Source organism: Dreissena polymorpha, chromosome 3 (assembly GCF_020536995.1).
Source record: "Dreissena polymorpha isolate Duluth1 chromosome 3, UMN_Dpol_1.0, whole genome shotgun sequence".
NCBI classification, from domain to species: Eukaryota; Metazoa; Mollusca; class Bivalvia; order Myida; family Dreissenidae; genus Dreissena; species Dreissena polymorpha.
In genome coordinates this window covers 60,717,157-60,733,349 of record NC_068357.1, presented here as the reverse complement: position 1 = coordinate 60,733,349, position 16,193 = coordinate 60,717,157, and the positions used below count along the sequence as shown (strand labels likewise).

The following is a 16,193-nucleotide window of genomic DNA, read 5'->3' as shown; positions in this document are numbered from 1 at the left end:
TACTCGATGGAGTGGTTAGCCCGTGTCCGGCTCGAGCCAGGGGTTAGGTGTTTGGTTACTGGTATGACCACAAGGTCGTTGGTCATCTTGTAGACCATTGTCAATTTGGCTTTGGTCCTTCTGGACTCTAAAGTTTCCCACTGTAGGTTGTTTAGCATTGATGTGACGTTACCGTTGTTGTGGTATCTGTTCACCACATAGAGGGCTGCTCGTCTTTCCACCATCTCCAGATCATGGATCTGTTCCTTATGGTATGGGCTCCACACAGTGCCACAGTACTCTAGGGTTGGGCGAACGAGCGAAAAGCATGCTGCGCTTTTTACCTCCTCGTTGCCTATCCGTAAGTTCCTGCATAGGTAACCAAGGGATCTGTTGCCATTCTTGATGAACTTTTGAATATGTGGCTTCCAGGACATGTCCTTTGTCAGCTCAACTCCTAGGTATTTTGAAGCGTGTGTCCTTTAAGGGTATAACTGAATAGGATTGGCGATCGCTTTCTGTGTACTCGTAGAATGCAGCACTTCTCTGGGTTAAAGGACATTCCCCAAAGCTTCTCCCAGTCCCATAGGCGACGGAGGTCTTCATGAAGCAGCTCACACTTACGCTTCGAGGATATTTCTCTGTATACCACATAGTCGTCTGCGAATAGCCTAGTCTTGGAAGAGACTTTAAAGGTCGTTAATGTAGACCAGGAAGAGGATCGGTCCCAGAACACTCCACTGACTACTGGTGCGGGATCTGAGATTGCTCCGTCAACAGCAACTCAATGAGTTCTGTCGGTCAGAAAGACTCGGATCCACTCTATGGTCTGGCCGCTTATGCCGTAGTGGTGAAGCTTGGTCAACAGGCGCTGGTGTGGAACTTTGTCGAACGCCTTGCTGAAGTCCAGAATGGCAAGTTCATGTTGTTTCCCTTTGTCTAGAGAAATCAGGAGTTCATCCTTTCTTGGCGGTTTCTTCACCTTCTTAGGGTGTAGACTCGAATCCACGAATATGGCTTCGTGGTCGCCTATCCCAGGGATGGTCTCACATTTATTGATGAGAGTAATGTTCTTCGTGAAGAAAAGGTCAATAAGGTTACTGGTGTATTTTGTTATACGTGTGGACGACTGAACAACTTGGTCAAGAGATGCGTCCTTAGCTATTAATAGGAGCTGTTTAGCTGGGTGTTGTTTGTGGTCTGTGGTGTAGGGCATTCATTCTCCCAGTCAATATCAGGCAAGTTTAAGTCACATCACAGCCAAATATGGGCGTTTCTTGTGATTCTGGTGAGGCAGACGCTGAGCTCTTCTAGATATTCTGGATCAGTGGATGAAGGTGGTTTGTAGCACGAACCAATGTAGAGATCTTGTGCTCCTTGAATTTGGACCTTGAACCACACCGCCTCTAAGTGGTTGTCTGACTTCAGCTCTTCTGGTTCATCACTCCTGTGTTTGTCTGCTACCAGGATGAATACTCCTCATCCAGGGGTTTTGCTGCATCGATCTTTCCGGTAAGCATTGAAGTTGGCCAGGAACACATCTGATGATCCAATAGAGTCATGACTTATGAACTAATGACTTATTTGATATTAAACTTGAGTTATTAATCTTATTTACAAAATGTTATCACATAAAATTGTTTGTTTTGTGTTCAAAACTTACTTGTGAATTACATATTCTGTTTGGGAAAAATAAGTTAGGTTGAAACTAAGCAATATTTGCTACATTTACTTAGTTGCAATAACCCAACTCAAGCTATTGACCCTATTGCAAAGGTCGCTGGGAGTTGCAACTGATAAAGACCGATCCCATATAGATGCAGACTCAACACGGATCATATATCACGATCCGGCATGTTGTGTAGCTGCGTGTTGATCTTTAAAGTTCATGTAAAGTCCGGGAATGTCCCTTTGGCTTTGGTAAGTTCAAGGAAGTTGGTCCGGGACGATGGCATTCGGGATGATCCGGGATGGTCCGTGTTACTGCCGTATAACGTCCGGGGACAGCATATTTATGCCTCGTTTGTACGTGTGCGCCCTTAACAGTTCGGGAATACCGTATAGTGAAATACGTTATAATGATATGGCTTTATTTATATAGAGAATGTGTGGCGTGTATGTTGAATGGGAAAAGTTTGTGATGTAAGGTGGAAAATTTTATCCGGTGAGACGAGTCCGATAAACTTTCCACAAAACACTAACTATCTGTTATGTTTATCCTTTAACTTGCATTTTGTGATTGTATTCTTTATTACAAGTATTCGTAGACAACATAGGGTCTTCCTTGAGCCAATCGAACATATCGAGCCACCTGTTCCTCAGAAAGGACGAGTGACGACACGTCTTTTTTATGGGTTTTTTTTGGCCTGGAGCGTAGCCCTAAGGCCATTGTAATGATACAAAATTCTGAGACAGTCAGAATTGGCTGGCTGCCAAAACCCACGAATGAATGAATTCCCAAAAGTCCGATTTACCACTTGGCGGTAATTCATTCGCAATAAAAGAAGTTCTTCGCAGATCTCAATAACCCGCCTTGTAAATACAGAACATCACTATATAACATGGCAGTGTCATAAAACGTGAAAAATATTATTGAAGCAAAATTGCAAAGCATTGGCTACGACATAATTTTTATTTGTGAGCTTTCTCTCAAATAATGCAGACGCAAAATTTCAAACCGCTTCGGCTTTTCTACGGGGAGCCTAACTACGCTTTACACATGCCGTATCCGCGCGAAAAAGAGTTGTATAATTTATGAAAGAGGTTTGAGTTGTCCTACCATATTCATTTACAAATGGAAACATTATACGAATATCGTGTTAAATGTAATAGCTTCGAACGGAGCGTATACAGAAAAGAATCAATAAACAATGATTGTATTATACCTGTCGCGGAATAGATTGTTTATGAATGAATAAAATAGTCCACTTTCTGCTACGTCTTCATGACGTAGTATTTTTGCTCAGTTCATTCATAATTTGAGGCTATTAATAGATGCGCCTGTCGATTAACACAGGAGAGTCCAATTGCACGGGTGAAAACAACGCAATAGGTTACGCTTGTTTGTATTCACAGTTCTCAGTTTATAAAACGTTGAACATGAGTTCAACAATTACTACAGGGATACGATAGACAACATCAAAAATGCTTCATTATCGCTAAAACCGATTATAAAAAAACAATTAAATATAACAAGAATTATCTTTTAAAAAGGTAGTCTTGCTGTTTTTTTTGTAAATAAGGTTTGAAATTTTGTTTCTAAATAATTTAATTGAAAACAAAAGTTAAAGTGATATTATGGGCATTTTTCACTGTTGAATTGAGCTGAAAAGAATTAACAGGTCAAAAGAGTTAGTTAAAATGTGGTTACTAACCAATTATCTGCAACTCATCATGCGACCAGTTGTTTATAAGAATTTATTTTATATTTGATATTCTTACGTGACTCACCCAGTCCTCTAAGCCGAAATGATCCGAAAAACAAAATTGTGTCTTTGTGTCGTATGATCGAATCTGCACTAAAATTCAATTTAGGTTCACATGCATGATCAGTTGTCAAACGAAAGTACGGTTGATATTGAAATGCATTATTTTTCTCTTGCCGGGATATTGTTTTAGTATGTTGATGCTGCATTAACAAATATAAGTGTGGTTTAGTATGTTGATGCTGCATTAACAAATATAAGTGTATATGAAGTGAAAACACCAAAAATAAACAACGGTTGCGATAGACACCTATAAACTGCTAGATGCCCATAATATCACTTTTAACTATTGTGTTGTTGTTTTTTTACTTGTTAGTCGCATATTTGCCGCATGAAATGTGTGTTATAATAGGCAAACCATAGATCTACATTAGTATAAGTAGATACAAATTATGTTATGTCCTCCATCATCGCAATATATCGTATGTTAATATTTGATTAACATGCATTTTTCTTTCCAAACATTTGAATCACACTTTCATAGCCGCGTCATGCGAAAATGAGTCTTATGGTCTTTCGACCAGCGTAGCTCAAGTTTTAATGTGTTTTGCTTGAGAATTTAATACAATGCTGTTTAATACCAATACATTGTTATTTGTGAGCGGAGCTCACAAATAATGCAGACGCAATTTTGCAAATCAGTATGCCTTAGCTACGGAAGGACCCGTAACCCATGACTGCCTGTGTGGATAACTCCAGTCAAATTTAGCAGACGACAAAATTAATGCTTAAAGCGTTTCTGTTTATACTTAACTGGTACACAGCAGCAGGCGACAGCACCCCATAAACCGTTCCATAATTTAGTAATTACCCAATTATCTCCCCTGAATACTCTCCGCGTCCGCCATTACACTACTGCCAAACAACCTGTAACATATATAAGAGAGCACCGATTATTCAACGGGTGAATTTCTTTCTTTTTGTAAAACTTGTTTGTTTGTCATGCAAATTGTATGAAATAAAGTTTTTCTGCTAGAGGAGATGTTAAGTTAGTGTTATAACAGAAACATGTTTGAAAAACGTGCATTTTTTAGGTATTTGTCTAGGAAAATAAACACGTTAACACATTAAAAAAAACCATTTAATTAAACTAAATGCAATATTTATCATTTGATAATATGCATCAATCTTAAAATCGCGTAATCCTTTGCATTCCAGTGTTGAATTGCCCGTTTGTTCTGCATAATCCGATTATCTCGTTTTGATCAGATATTATCCAGACTTAACTAACAACATGGCGTCATCCCGGGGTGTCATAAACCACACTGGGTGGCAGATGACAGTCTGGTCATTAAACACAATTGATGATGCCACCATGTCTTCTCTTTCTGGTAGTATTAAGCAGTCATTTGGTTTAATATTTTACCTCCGACATACTTAACAGTTGCGTTCATTAGATATGTTACATATTGTACAAATTAAAAGTTATGTCCAATATAGAATATCAGAAATTGTACACCGTAAAGATACTAGCCCGTTTAATCCCTGGTTTAATTTATGAAAAAAAGTATTTGATAATTATAAAATTTACCTAAAAACATAACATTTAACGTATTTAGCGGGTATCGGTTAATTAAAACTACGTCATTTCGTATGAAGATTTAATGTTACGGCAATGCACGAACGACATCATAAAACAAGAAATTACATTTGACACGAACGGGGGTAAATATCGTTTAAAAAAATATTAATATAGATATATGTGTGTTAAAATGTTAGATATTTGCCACTCATACTCACTAGTAACGAGTTTTCAATATACATGAATACACAGTTCAAATTGCATCATGTAAAGTTGTGTTTTTCAGTTGTATGTTTATATTCCTCAATAGCGTCATTCTCTGTACAAAACCCATCAAATTAAAATTACATGTTAATACTGTCATGCACTTCGCTTTTAATAGGGCTTTGTATTACGTTTATTTTCAATGCACCCCTTATACTTTCTATTACTCACGTGTTTATCACACTAACGTACTCATGCCATTCATAATTATATTTTTATAATTAGATGTATTACTATTGTAATTTATTGAAGCTTTTCTGCAAAAAATATTACGGCTTATGCATAGAGCTCTTTGTTGTGTCAAATTGTCGGCCTTTCAGTCTTCAGATAATCTTTAATTTGATGCTTATGCCGCGTTTTTAAAATTGCAAATAAATGTATTAATAAATTCGTTTGGCGCTTAATAATATATTTTTGAAATATTATTTAGGTGTTTTTTTCGGAGTTTTTTTGTGTGGATTAATTGACTAAACATTTGGTGTCGTTATCCATATGTTTTGCGTTACTTCAAAGACCTATAAAATACATTTTTTAGTATTTTTTAGCTTTATAGCTGTTAAATGATTCACAGATGAAAATATAGATATATCTCATAGATCACATTCTCTTCATCTTCCAAATAATCACATAAAAGATCATCAAGATCAATATCACTCTCTCATAATAAAAAGCTCGTTTTTTAACGTGACAAAATTCCATAATTAAATATAAATCCAAACCACGTTTTTTTTTATCTTTGATATCAGCTAGAACAAGAAAAATAAAGGAAGGCGTATCAAAAATATCATACTTAATATAATATGTTATGATTTTGGAATGCAGATTTTTACCACATGAGACCAATTACAAACAATTAGCGGTAATTAATTGCGCGAGAATCTTTAATAAGTATTAATTAAAATATAAATTGCTTGATGTTGCGGCTATTAAATTCAACACAACAATACACGCGTGAATTGTTTGTGAAACGTTAAAAGTAACAAGTCTAATCAAAGACATAGTATGAGCGACTGAACCGGCAAATTTTCGCCGATGATTACCACTTGATTACAGATATAAAAACAACAACAAATACACGAAAGCATTTTAAACATTTTATTTGTAACAATCAATCTCAACTTCAAACAATCATTTAAACAACAAAAATGTGATAATCGCCTCACATTAATTCATTAAGTAATTTATTTATCCGACAACGGTTAAGCGGGTATTCTCTACGTTTTTGGCTTTTGGAATCGCAGTCTCGCACCAGTTAGCAGCAGTGTAATGGCGGACAGTCACGTGACTGACAATATGGCGGCGGTCAATTTATCGATTATGGAACGGTCTATTAGTAATTATGTAAACAATAGGTTTAAGAGCTTGTGGGACGTATTGGCCAGTCTAGTGTTTAAAACAGCTTGTGCGATGACATTGGTAAGTTTATCATTGAAATCTTTACATATTGGCTGCTTTCAGGGAAAACGGGGCTTAATGCTGCATTGAAAGTCTGTCATGTGGACAAAATTGTTTCTCAATAATGTAAAGAAAATAGATAAAGTATTAGATACACATATCACAACATGTACATGATTATAGGCTTGTTATTCTTTAGCAAGGCAACCACAATTCTGAAGATGGTTGCCAGTGCAGCGACAAGTTGTGAAAAAAAGACATATTGTTGTTATTTTGTCTAAGTTATCTCTATAACATAAATATGAGGATAAACAGTCACACACATCTCGACATGTGCTTTAAGACACACTCTTTAAAATTTGAATTGGTTGTGTTCCTTTCAAACTTGCGATATAAAAAGCTATAACATTAGTTTGAAAACTGAGTTGCTTCTAAGATTATGCAATAGCGAACAAATTCAGTACCTTCAGCGCTTTGATTATTATTGTTTGCAACTTTGCATATTCATGCGAGAATAAGTTCCTCACTTGACGGTCTAGGCCGAAAAGATACGAGTGTCTACGGAAACAGTAAGAAGAATTTTTTTTCTGGTACATTTTTTGAAGACATTACATTTGGTATTTATACACATATTTTAAGATATTGTTATTTTATTTTGCATTAACGAGAAATTCAAAAAAAAAAGAAAATGAAAAATAAAACAACAAATATTCATGATCATTCTCGGAAATATACGAAGTTACCGGATATGATATTTCAATGCGCAGATAGAGCGCGAAAAGTTCTACGTGAGACAACGTACACAATCTGTACACCGTTCTTTATCAGGGTAAAGGCCCAGTCTTATTATGATGCCGGCGGAGCCCCTTTGCGTGATCCGGGATCTACCGGGATGAACCGGGGCTCTACCGGTATGAATCGGGGCTCCATCGGGGACGACCGGGATGAACCGGGGAAAACCGGGGCTCCACAGGGAAAGTATTAAAATGTTTAATACCTCCGGGAGTCACCGGGAAGGACCGGCAACGACCGGCGCGGCGCCGGGAACAACCGGGACGGCACCGCGAACAACCGGGACGGCACCGTAGCTTTACCGGGGCCCATACAGACCCCGGCAGAGCTACGGCAACGCCCCGGTGAATGCCGTTAGAATCCCGGTATAGCTACGGTATATAGGAAAACAGGAGCTCTGCCGGAACGCCACCGGCATTCACCGGGGCTCCGCCGGGGCATTACCGGCGACGACCGGGGTAAAACCGGGGCGTTGCCGTAGCTCTGTCGGGGTCTGATGCTGGTATAGACACGGTAAGTGACGGTGGTGTTACGGAATACCGGGGCTCTGCCGCCTTTCACCGGGGCACTACCGGCGACAACCGAGGCTATGCCGGGAAGCTGCCGGCTTTCACCGGGGCACTACCGGCGACAACCGGGGCTCTGCCGGGGCTTCACCGGGACAAACCGTAGCCAGTCCGGGTTGACCGGAACTCTGCCGGGTTGTTGACCGGCTTCAACCGGGGCGGCACCGGGAAATAGTGTGACTGCGTTAAAAATATTTCTACGAATCATCCCGGTCCTCTCCGGTCGACCGGCGTTAGCAAACCGGGATGGACCGGGGCTCTACCGGCAAAAGTGAGAAAAAGGAAGAATGAGTGTTTTCCTGGTCTGTTAATTATGTAATAGAAAGCTATTTTAGGCTATTGAAAGTGATTTATTTGACGCCAACAATAACATTTTTTCGCGGCCATGTTGTTGTTGTTGTATATCTTCACCGCCTATGTAGACGAACCTCTACCAGATCTTAGAGGTGAATAAAAGGTTATCCTTCCCACAACCAGTATCGTGTTGTCCTCCACCATCTATGTACACTGTAGTATATACACAACTATTGTCTTGTCTTACAGTCTCTGAGCTTCTGCACTCAGCCGCTAGGGTCAATCCGTATAAATTCGGACAAAGGGATAAATTCGGACAAAACATCGTAAATGCATTTTACGTCACACTAATTCTAGCCCCAGGCCTTCGGTGCCTACAGCGCTTTGATTTTAATCTCGCTGCAGCGTGTATCCGTGTCGTTGTCGTGTAGGTCCGGGATGGTCCGTGTAGATGACGTGTTGGTCCGTATTTATCCTGGGCTATCCGTATCTCTGTCGTGTTCGTCCGGGACAATCCGTGTTGATTTCTTGTTGCTGCCGGGGCTGTCCGTGCTGGTAAGCTTGGCTCGTGTGGATACATCATCATCGGACTGGTGGTGAAATAAATTACTCTAATTGCTAATAAAAACGAATGGAAAAAAATCTTAATAATAGACGACTTTTGAATTAATGTGCATTGCCTCAACAATTTTGAGCAAGGTTGAGTAATGAAACACAAATAACGTTATCAATGACGATATATTTGTTTAACCAAATAGTGCTTCGACACTTGTAAATAATTCTTGTCGTGTAGCAAACTGATACTACAAAGGTTTTCACAATATAAGATACACTTAATATTCAATATTGCGTCACGAACATAACAATTGATGGTTAAAAATATATGTTATAAATGTAAATGAATACTAATGAGTACCAACTCATACTTAATATTGAGAATATTTGCACAACCTTGCAGGTAATGCTCATTAAATTAATTGCTTTTAGCATACGATGTGTTTTTATTTGTTAAGGGTTTGGTCAATCGTTAAACGTAGATCAACAATTTGATCGAGTATCTATTTTAATTAATTTGAATTTTTTACATTGAAATGAATGGTTGCGTATTTCGTTCTTTGGCACCACTTATGTCAGTATTCTTGAAAACAAAAATATAGAAAAGACTTCTCAGGCCAAGATTTAAATAGAAACACCATTGCGTAAATCATTAACAAAACTTGAGAAAACAGCTATGACCTATTTATGATTCTACAGCCGACTTTCATCACTTTGATTTCAGCAACATTACTGTTATGACTTTTTTAACAGCAATTTTCAAAAATCTAGTCGGCAAATTAAAAATTATTTTTTTTCAATAAACGAAGATAACGCGAACGGTACGTGAATTGCTTTACTATTTTAATTGGCTGCTATTGTGGAAGAAGCATGTAGTTTAATCACTGTTAGAATTGTAATCATAAATACACGTTTATAACTATATTCCTGTGGGAGACTTTCTGTGCTGGTATTGTACATTTTGGTCTGTACATACGTCCGTTTGTACGTGAGCTCTGACAGTTATTGTGGTCAACGTTTCTTTAATTGCTGCGTTTTTATAGATCTTTAACGGCGGATTTTGGCTGCAACCAATTTTGGCAGAAATATGGCTATATGTCATTTTTCATTAATATAATAAATAGGTACATAGTTCCATACATTATTGTGTGTGTTATTACGCATGTATATCATATTACAACTCTTACATAAAATGGTTACGATGCCACTCACAGTGAATTCGAAAGCAATAGTTTCAGCATTCTGAGACTGTCCTTAGTATTGTAATACTTTGACACACAATACATGCGTATTGCCTGTTTATTTATGTAGCTGTTTCTCTACAGCATTCACTCAAAACTGACTTAACTTAAAATACCTATCAAATGATTTGATAATAATATATGTTTTATGTTAATAATGCAAGGATTTCTGTTCCTTTTCTTAATAGTTTATATAATTTATGACATATGTTTTGTTAACTAGAGTTGATAGTTAACTTATATGTTCATAGACATGCCTGTATTTGTTAACTTGATTTACAATAATACAGTACTTAACTGATCATTTTACATGCGCTATGACTTTGAACTGTTTAATTGACTAAGTAAATAAACCTACACGTACAAACAACGACAATGTACCAATCTATGTATCGACCAAATGCTTATCCCAGCGTTGATAACCATTACCCAATACCAGGTTATTAAACTTATATTCAAAACTTCTAATTTAAATCGCTTGGCAATGTTTCTGTTACGTGCATTGTATGGAAGACACCATTCTCGGTTCATATTGTTGTCGAAACAAATTGATTTGCTAATTACACAAGCCCCTTTTATAATTGTGGGCGCTCTTTATTACATTAAATACGATACTTTGGTCTCGATCATGATTACTTGTGTTAGATGTTTACCTCTTCTACGTCCTGTATTTATTTTCAATTAAAACCTGTTTGAGTGTTTCAATTTACTTTTTAAGTTTTTTTTGTTGTTTCAGTTTTTTAAATTCAATGACGTCGCATATTGCATAATTTTTACTAACGATATGTCAATAAACGCTTTGTGAAATGCCATTTTAGTCTAACAATGATCACAAGAACAGAACCGTAGCCATTGTAGACTAACAATAATCAAAAGAACAGAACCGTAGGGTGTCCTCTTACATCCAATATCCGACCGATGCATAAGGCAAATATACGGCATAGTTCTGTTTCTGGAAATGTTCCCTACAAATATGTTGACTTATTACAAGGTATTTTTTGTCACCATTATAATCGCCAATTTGAACATATATTTTGGAGATGCGATATAAAATAAAAATATATAATTGAATTAACAATTGGTGCATTTCACTCCGAAGAAAACGTGCCATAACATTATTTATGTCTAAGTCCTGTATGTTTTGCATCAATAGTATGAGAACGGTCACGAGAAACTAAATATTTCTTAACGTTTTTCTGGCCTTATGTATAAATTGTCAAAAGGTGATCTACCCGTTTCACTGAAAAATAATTGTTGCTCTAAAACATTTTCAAACACTTTTGTTAGGAAGTTGAAAGAAGATAGCAAATTTAAATTATTTTCTTTCTTCAGGAAAAGAGTACTGTAGTTTTATTATAAAAAAGAAAAGAGTTGTGTGTGAAATATTTTTAACTTGGAATCTGATTTTTAAACATTATGCTATTTCAATTTTAATTGTTGCATAACAGATAGGTAAAACCAACTAAGGAAACATTTCCATCAAACTCAATCATCATTTTAATAAAAGTTTTTAATACTGTCTGACAAGATGAAATGCACATGGAAATTGCACTTCGCCTTTGCTATCATTTGCAAAACCGTACTTGGTAAGTTCACCTCTTAATAGTTTGTTTCTGATCATATTTTTTATTAACCCCAAGGCCACTGCATAGGTTAAAAAAATGATGCTACATTCTATAAACATTATATATACAATGCAAGATTTTATTTTCATCGTTAAATATTGAAAAGGTTAATAACCAATTAATATTTGGATAAAAACACTAAAGCGATACTTTTTTTATTTTGATCAAGAACATAAATAATAATCATTCTGTTTTTAACAACGTATTCTTGTCATGGTTTTCAAATAAATTGCTTTTAGTTTTCTTACATAAGTGATACAAGTTACAAGATATTCGATGTTGAATATCGATTTATTGCATGTAAAGAACTAAAATAGTACGAAATGGTGAGGACTGATTAATGACCATCGGCTCAATAAATTTTCTAGCCCAGCCATGCACTATGTATGTGCCTCTCAGAGTGATCAACATTTTTTACCAAACTGCAGCTGAATACATGTGTACACGTAATTATGCTTTGTCATTGTGACATCTTGGATAATAATATATGTTTTATTTTGTGAAGTACTATTTTTTTCACATAGACATTTTTGCATACAAGTTCATGTGTGTTGGATATACGTACTAATAAATATGCATAGATTGTTGTTTTTATGAAGATATACGGTGTTTTTTCCGAGCTCAAAATTACTGCGATCGACATAATGGTATTGACGTATTTCCGTTACATTTTTAATAGTCATATTTAACGGATCATGTATAGTTAACAAACACATAGGTAAGCATATGTGTATTGTGATAAGTAACATCATTATATATACACACATACTTATAACGTTTAATCCATTTTAACGATTACGTGATAGCTTTTCAAGTTGTAATCACAACATACGTTTTATCTTTGTATTTCGCACATTGTTGTTGGGGAATATTTTTTTAAGAAACGTGAACTTAAAGCATTCATTCTTGACGCTTTAATTAACACTATTGGACCATGTACATGTACGGGTGTACTTTTCTCGTGGTGTACACTATTAATAATGAAGTGTATATATGCATTATACATTTTAACACCATTGTCCAACTATATTTTATTCATAGAACATTTGAAAAATAAAATTAAAACTTAGCGCATACTGTTTTTCTTTTTACCTGATTTAACCGTTTTTGTTACAGCAACGCACATAACCACAAAAACCGTGACGTCGACAAAAACAGTGGCGTCTTTTGTTTCAACAACGATTCATCTCACGACAACTCTAACAAAAACTGTGTCACTAACAGTGACGTCGACAACAACAGTGGCGTCGTTTGTTCCAACAAGCGTTTACGTCACTACAACACTGATGACGGAAAGGCTTTCTTCATGCCCCTCCAGCGTACTTACCTTACCCATCATTACTTCTACCTGTATTACTAATGTAACGTCAACGTCGACGCTAACGCACTGGACATCAACCAACGTTACTATCAAAGAAGTGGAGGAACGCGCGCAGGAATTCGTGAAAAATCTCACAATCGACTCGAAGAATACGTCGGCTTATTTCAGAAGCAAGACAAGCGCCAAGGATGACAGGCCCTCTGCGATGCACATGGGTCTTGTAGGAATCGTCGTTGTCGTCGTGCCAATGGTTTTGATCATTTTGGTGGACCTGAAAAAGATAGTGCTAGACATTCGGTCATACGATAACCTTTTCAAGAAGTAACTATGGGCATGCTCATTCTTTTTCAGAGACATATACGGGAACTTTCATCAAGTGCGACAGTTGCTCCAAAGGAATCCCTCATTGTTATGGACTTTAAAAGGTTGCATAGAAAATAGAAACTGAACATATGCATGAATTGATTAATGTTCCGTGGACCATTGTCGTATATGTACACAAAGTGTAGACGTATATACGTACAATTGTTACTTCTTTTTAAAGACAAGAGGGTAATGATCCATGAAATATATCATTCATATTCTGTAGCCTCAAAAAGACTTTACCACTGTTTCGCAAAATGACAGTTTTCCAAAATATTGTTCTAGATTTAAAAAGGTTTGTGTTGCGCTTATTATCGATAAATTGAAAACTACGTATATTGTTATCGTAGCGTTACAAATACATAGCGGCCGTGATCTGTGAAAAGGGGGTTTAATGCATGTGCCTAAAGGGTCGTCCCAGATTAGGCTGTGCTGACTCCACAGGCTAATCAGGGACGACATTTTCCGCCTTAACTAGATTTTTTGCTGAATACAGACTTTCTTTAAACGAAAAATATCATAAAAGCGGAAAATGTCGTCCCTGATTGGACGAAACTTTTCGCACAAGCACTAAACCAATTTTCACAGAGCACGGACCATATCAATTATCACTCGCTTGCATGGCTAAGTGGTAACGCGTTAATTTATTTGTCTAAAGGCCCCGTATTCTAATCAAGGTGCCGATTAGATTGATGTTTCCAATATTTATTCGTGCTCTTATTTTTATCACAACGCTTTTCGAAAAGCATTGGGATTTTGTGGTTATCTCCGCCGTCTGTCCGTCCGTCCTCGCCACTATCTCCTCCTACACTTTTAGCACTAGAACCTTGAAACTTACACACATGGTAGCTATGAGCATATGTGCGACGGTGCTCTTTTTGGAATTTTGATCTGACCCCTGGGTCAAAAGTAATGGGGTTTGGGGTGGGGCTATGTCAGAGATTTTCACTCATTTAACTAACAAGCATGCGGCGTGGGGATACGCGGCGGCATCTGCCGCGCCATTTCTAGTTATTTTTTACTTTAAAAAATCTCATCTTTATTTTATATAACGATTTGTTACAGATAATTATTTGTTGACAAGTTACATTTCTGTATCAATTGTGCATATACGCGTTTTAATTCTTTGTAAAAATGTTGGCATTTGTTGTAAAAACTGCTGTGTTAATAAATTTTTGACCCACATGGTACGGCATACGTTAATGGCTACTGGCCAGTTGCTTTGATAGCCTAATCTTTCGCATCATATGTGTGAATATGTACACAGGCCATCGTTACATGTCTGAATGTCTATTGAGTACTGTAAGTGTAAAGGAGGAACACAAAACTTTACAAAACAGCAATAAGAAGGGACGTAACCAATAAAATAAATATAATCGAGTTAATCAGAATGGTCTACCCTTTTCAGCTACGCTTATTTATTGATATATCGCGTGTTTTATAGCAATGATGTGTAGCGAAGAAATATACTGCCACTTTGATGTGGTTTGCTTTAATTATTCAGGTATTGCTTCAGAATTACAGAGGTCCAAACTGTGTCAATTTTTATGTTATGTTCTATCGGTGGTTATAAGAAAACACAGATGTTCAGAGATCAATAACTTCCATAAGTGTACTTATATACGCAATAGAAAGCTGTTCAGAAATATGAAACAATTTTATTCAAAACGATGTCATATTTTAATGAAAAACATACAATCCATGTGTTCATATTACAAAGCGTTTATAACGATGGTTTTCGTTTTATGGATACAATTCCATTTTCAGAGACTGTCAATTCGGATGCCAAAGCTGCCAGTCGAATTTTCATAAAATATGTACATTTTGTACTGTGCAATGCTTTTTTTCTCGAAAAAAGCCACTTTGTATTTGTTCATTTAATGATCACAGATTTTAAAATAAATATATTTTTTAACGAATGTAAGCCATGAACAATATTTAAAAATACATGGGAACTCCAGGCATTGAATTCAGAACCACATAAAGTTTGAAAGCTGAAAGATGGTTTACTTTTGCAAAATATATTCAGGATGATTATGCTATGTATGGAATTCAACATATATTTTCGCATACGTTTGGCTAATCGTTAACGTGTGTTGGTTTAACTATAGTATTCGGGCATATTAAAATATTCAGACCAATATTTGTTCAACCCAGGTATATCTTCGTACGAATCAGTACTCTTTAATGCAAATAAAAACTCAGTATTGCTTTACCTATTTATTTACTACTTTTCACAACGTAATACTCGCACATAGAAAATAAAATCTGTAGATGTGTTTTACCCAATAGTTATTGACATATTGATATTGACTTATTCAGCTGATTCATCACGACCAAGATTTTAAAAAAGAAATTAAAAAATTACTATACTTCATTATTTCTGCGTGTTTTATTAATCTTTTGGCACAGTTGTAATTAAAGATTTATTATCAAGACACGTTCGCTGCTGTGAGTTGTTTGGCTGGATATATTTCAAACCATTTTATTTTCTCGCGAATGTAATGTAGCACGAATAGATCACACATTGTGTAATAGCTACGGTCGCCTAAATCAAACCACTAAAGATTGAGTCATTATAAAAATGCAGTTAAACGACATGTGGTTTGCTATGCATCAATTGTCGCTAAAGCATTCATGTTTTAGTGCAAAGACACGATAGGCATTTAAAGCCTAAAATGTATTATCAGCGTATGAGCAACGAGGGCTGTTAAGCCAATCTGGTTCTTGAGGTATTTAATTGGCAAATTTCTACTTCCTTCTTTCCTTCAGCAGTTATGCGCGTAATGCA

At 36.5% G+C, this 16,193-nt stretch overlaps 2 protein-coding genes across 2 annotated transcripts; one reads left to right on the top strand and one right to left on the bottom strand.

Moving 5' to 3' along the window:
• Window positions 1–763: 763 nt before the first annotated feature.
• LOC127872264 (uncharacterized) lies at window positions 764–1,195 on the bottom strand. Its single transcript, XM_052415595.1, has one exon. The coding sequence runs from the start codon at window positions 1,193–1,195 to the stop codon at window positions 764–766; it is 432 nt and encodes a 143-aa protein (XP_052271555.1).
• Window positions 1,196–1,245: 50 nt separating this feature from the next.
• LOC127872263 (uncharacterized) lies at window positions 1,246–14,777 on the top strand. The gene is made up of 2 exons (XM_052415593.1): window positions 1,246–1,267; window positions 12,835–14,777. The coding sequence occupies exons 1-2, from the start codon at window positions 1,246–1,248 to the stop codon at window positions 13,362–13,364; spliced, it is 552 nt and encodes a 183-aa protein (XP_052271553.1). The 3' UTR covers window positions 13,365–14,777.
• Window positions 14,778–16,193: the final 1,416 nt, after the last annotated feature.

Bases quoted from the DNA above. Each gene is read 5' to 3' on its own strand.
- LOC127872264 (XM_052415595.1), bottom strand. From the start codon at position 1,195: ATGCCCTACACCACAGACCACAAACAACACCCAGCTAAACAGCTCCTA.
- LOC127872263 (XM_052415593.1), top strand. From the start codon at position 1,246: ATGGGCGTTTCTTGTGATTCTG. The intron at 1,268-12,834 runs GTGAGGCAGACG...TTTTTGTTACAG, and splicing joins GGGCGTTTCTTGTGATTCTG to CAACGCACATAACCACAAAA.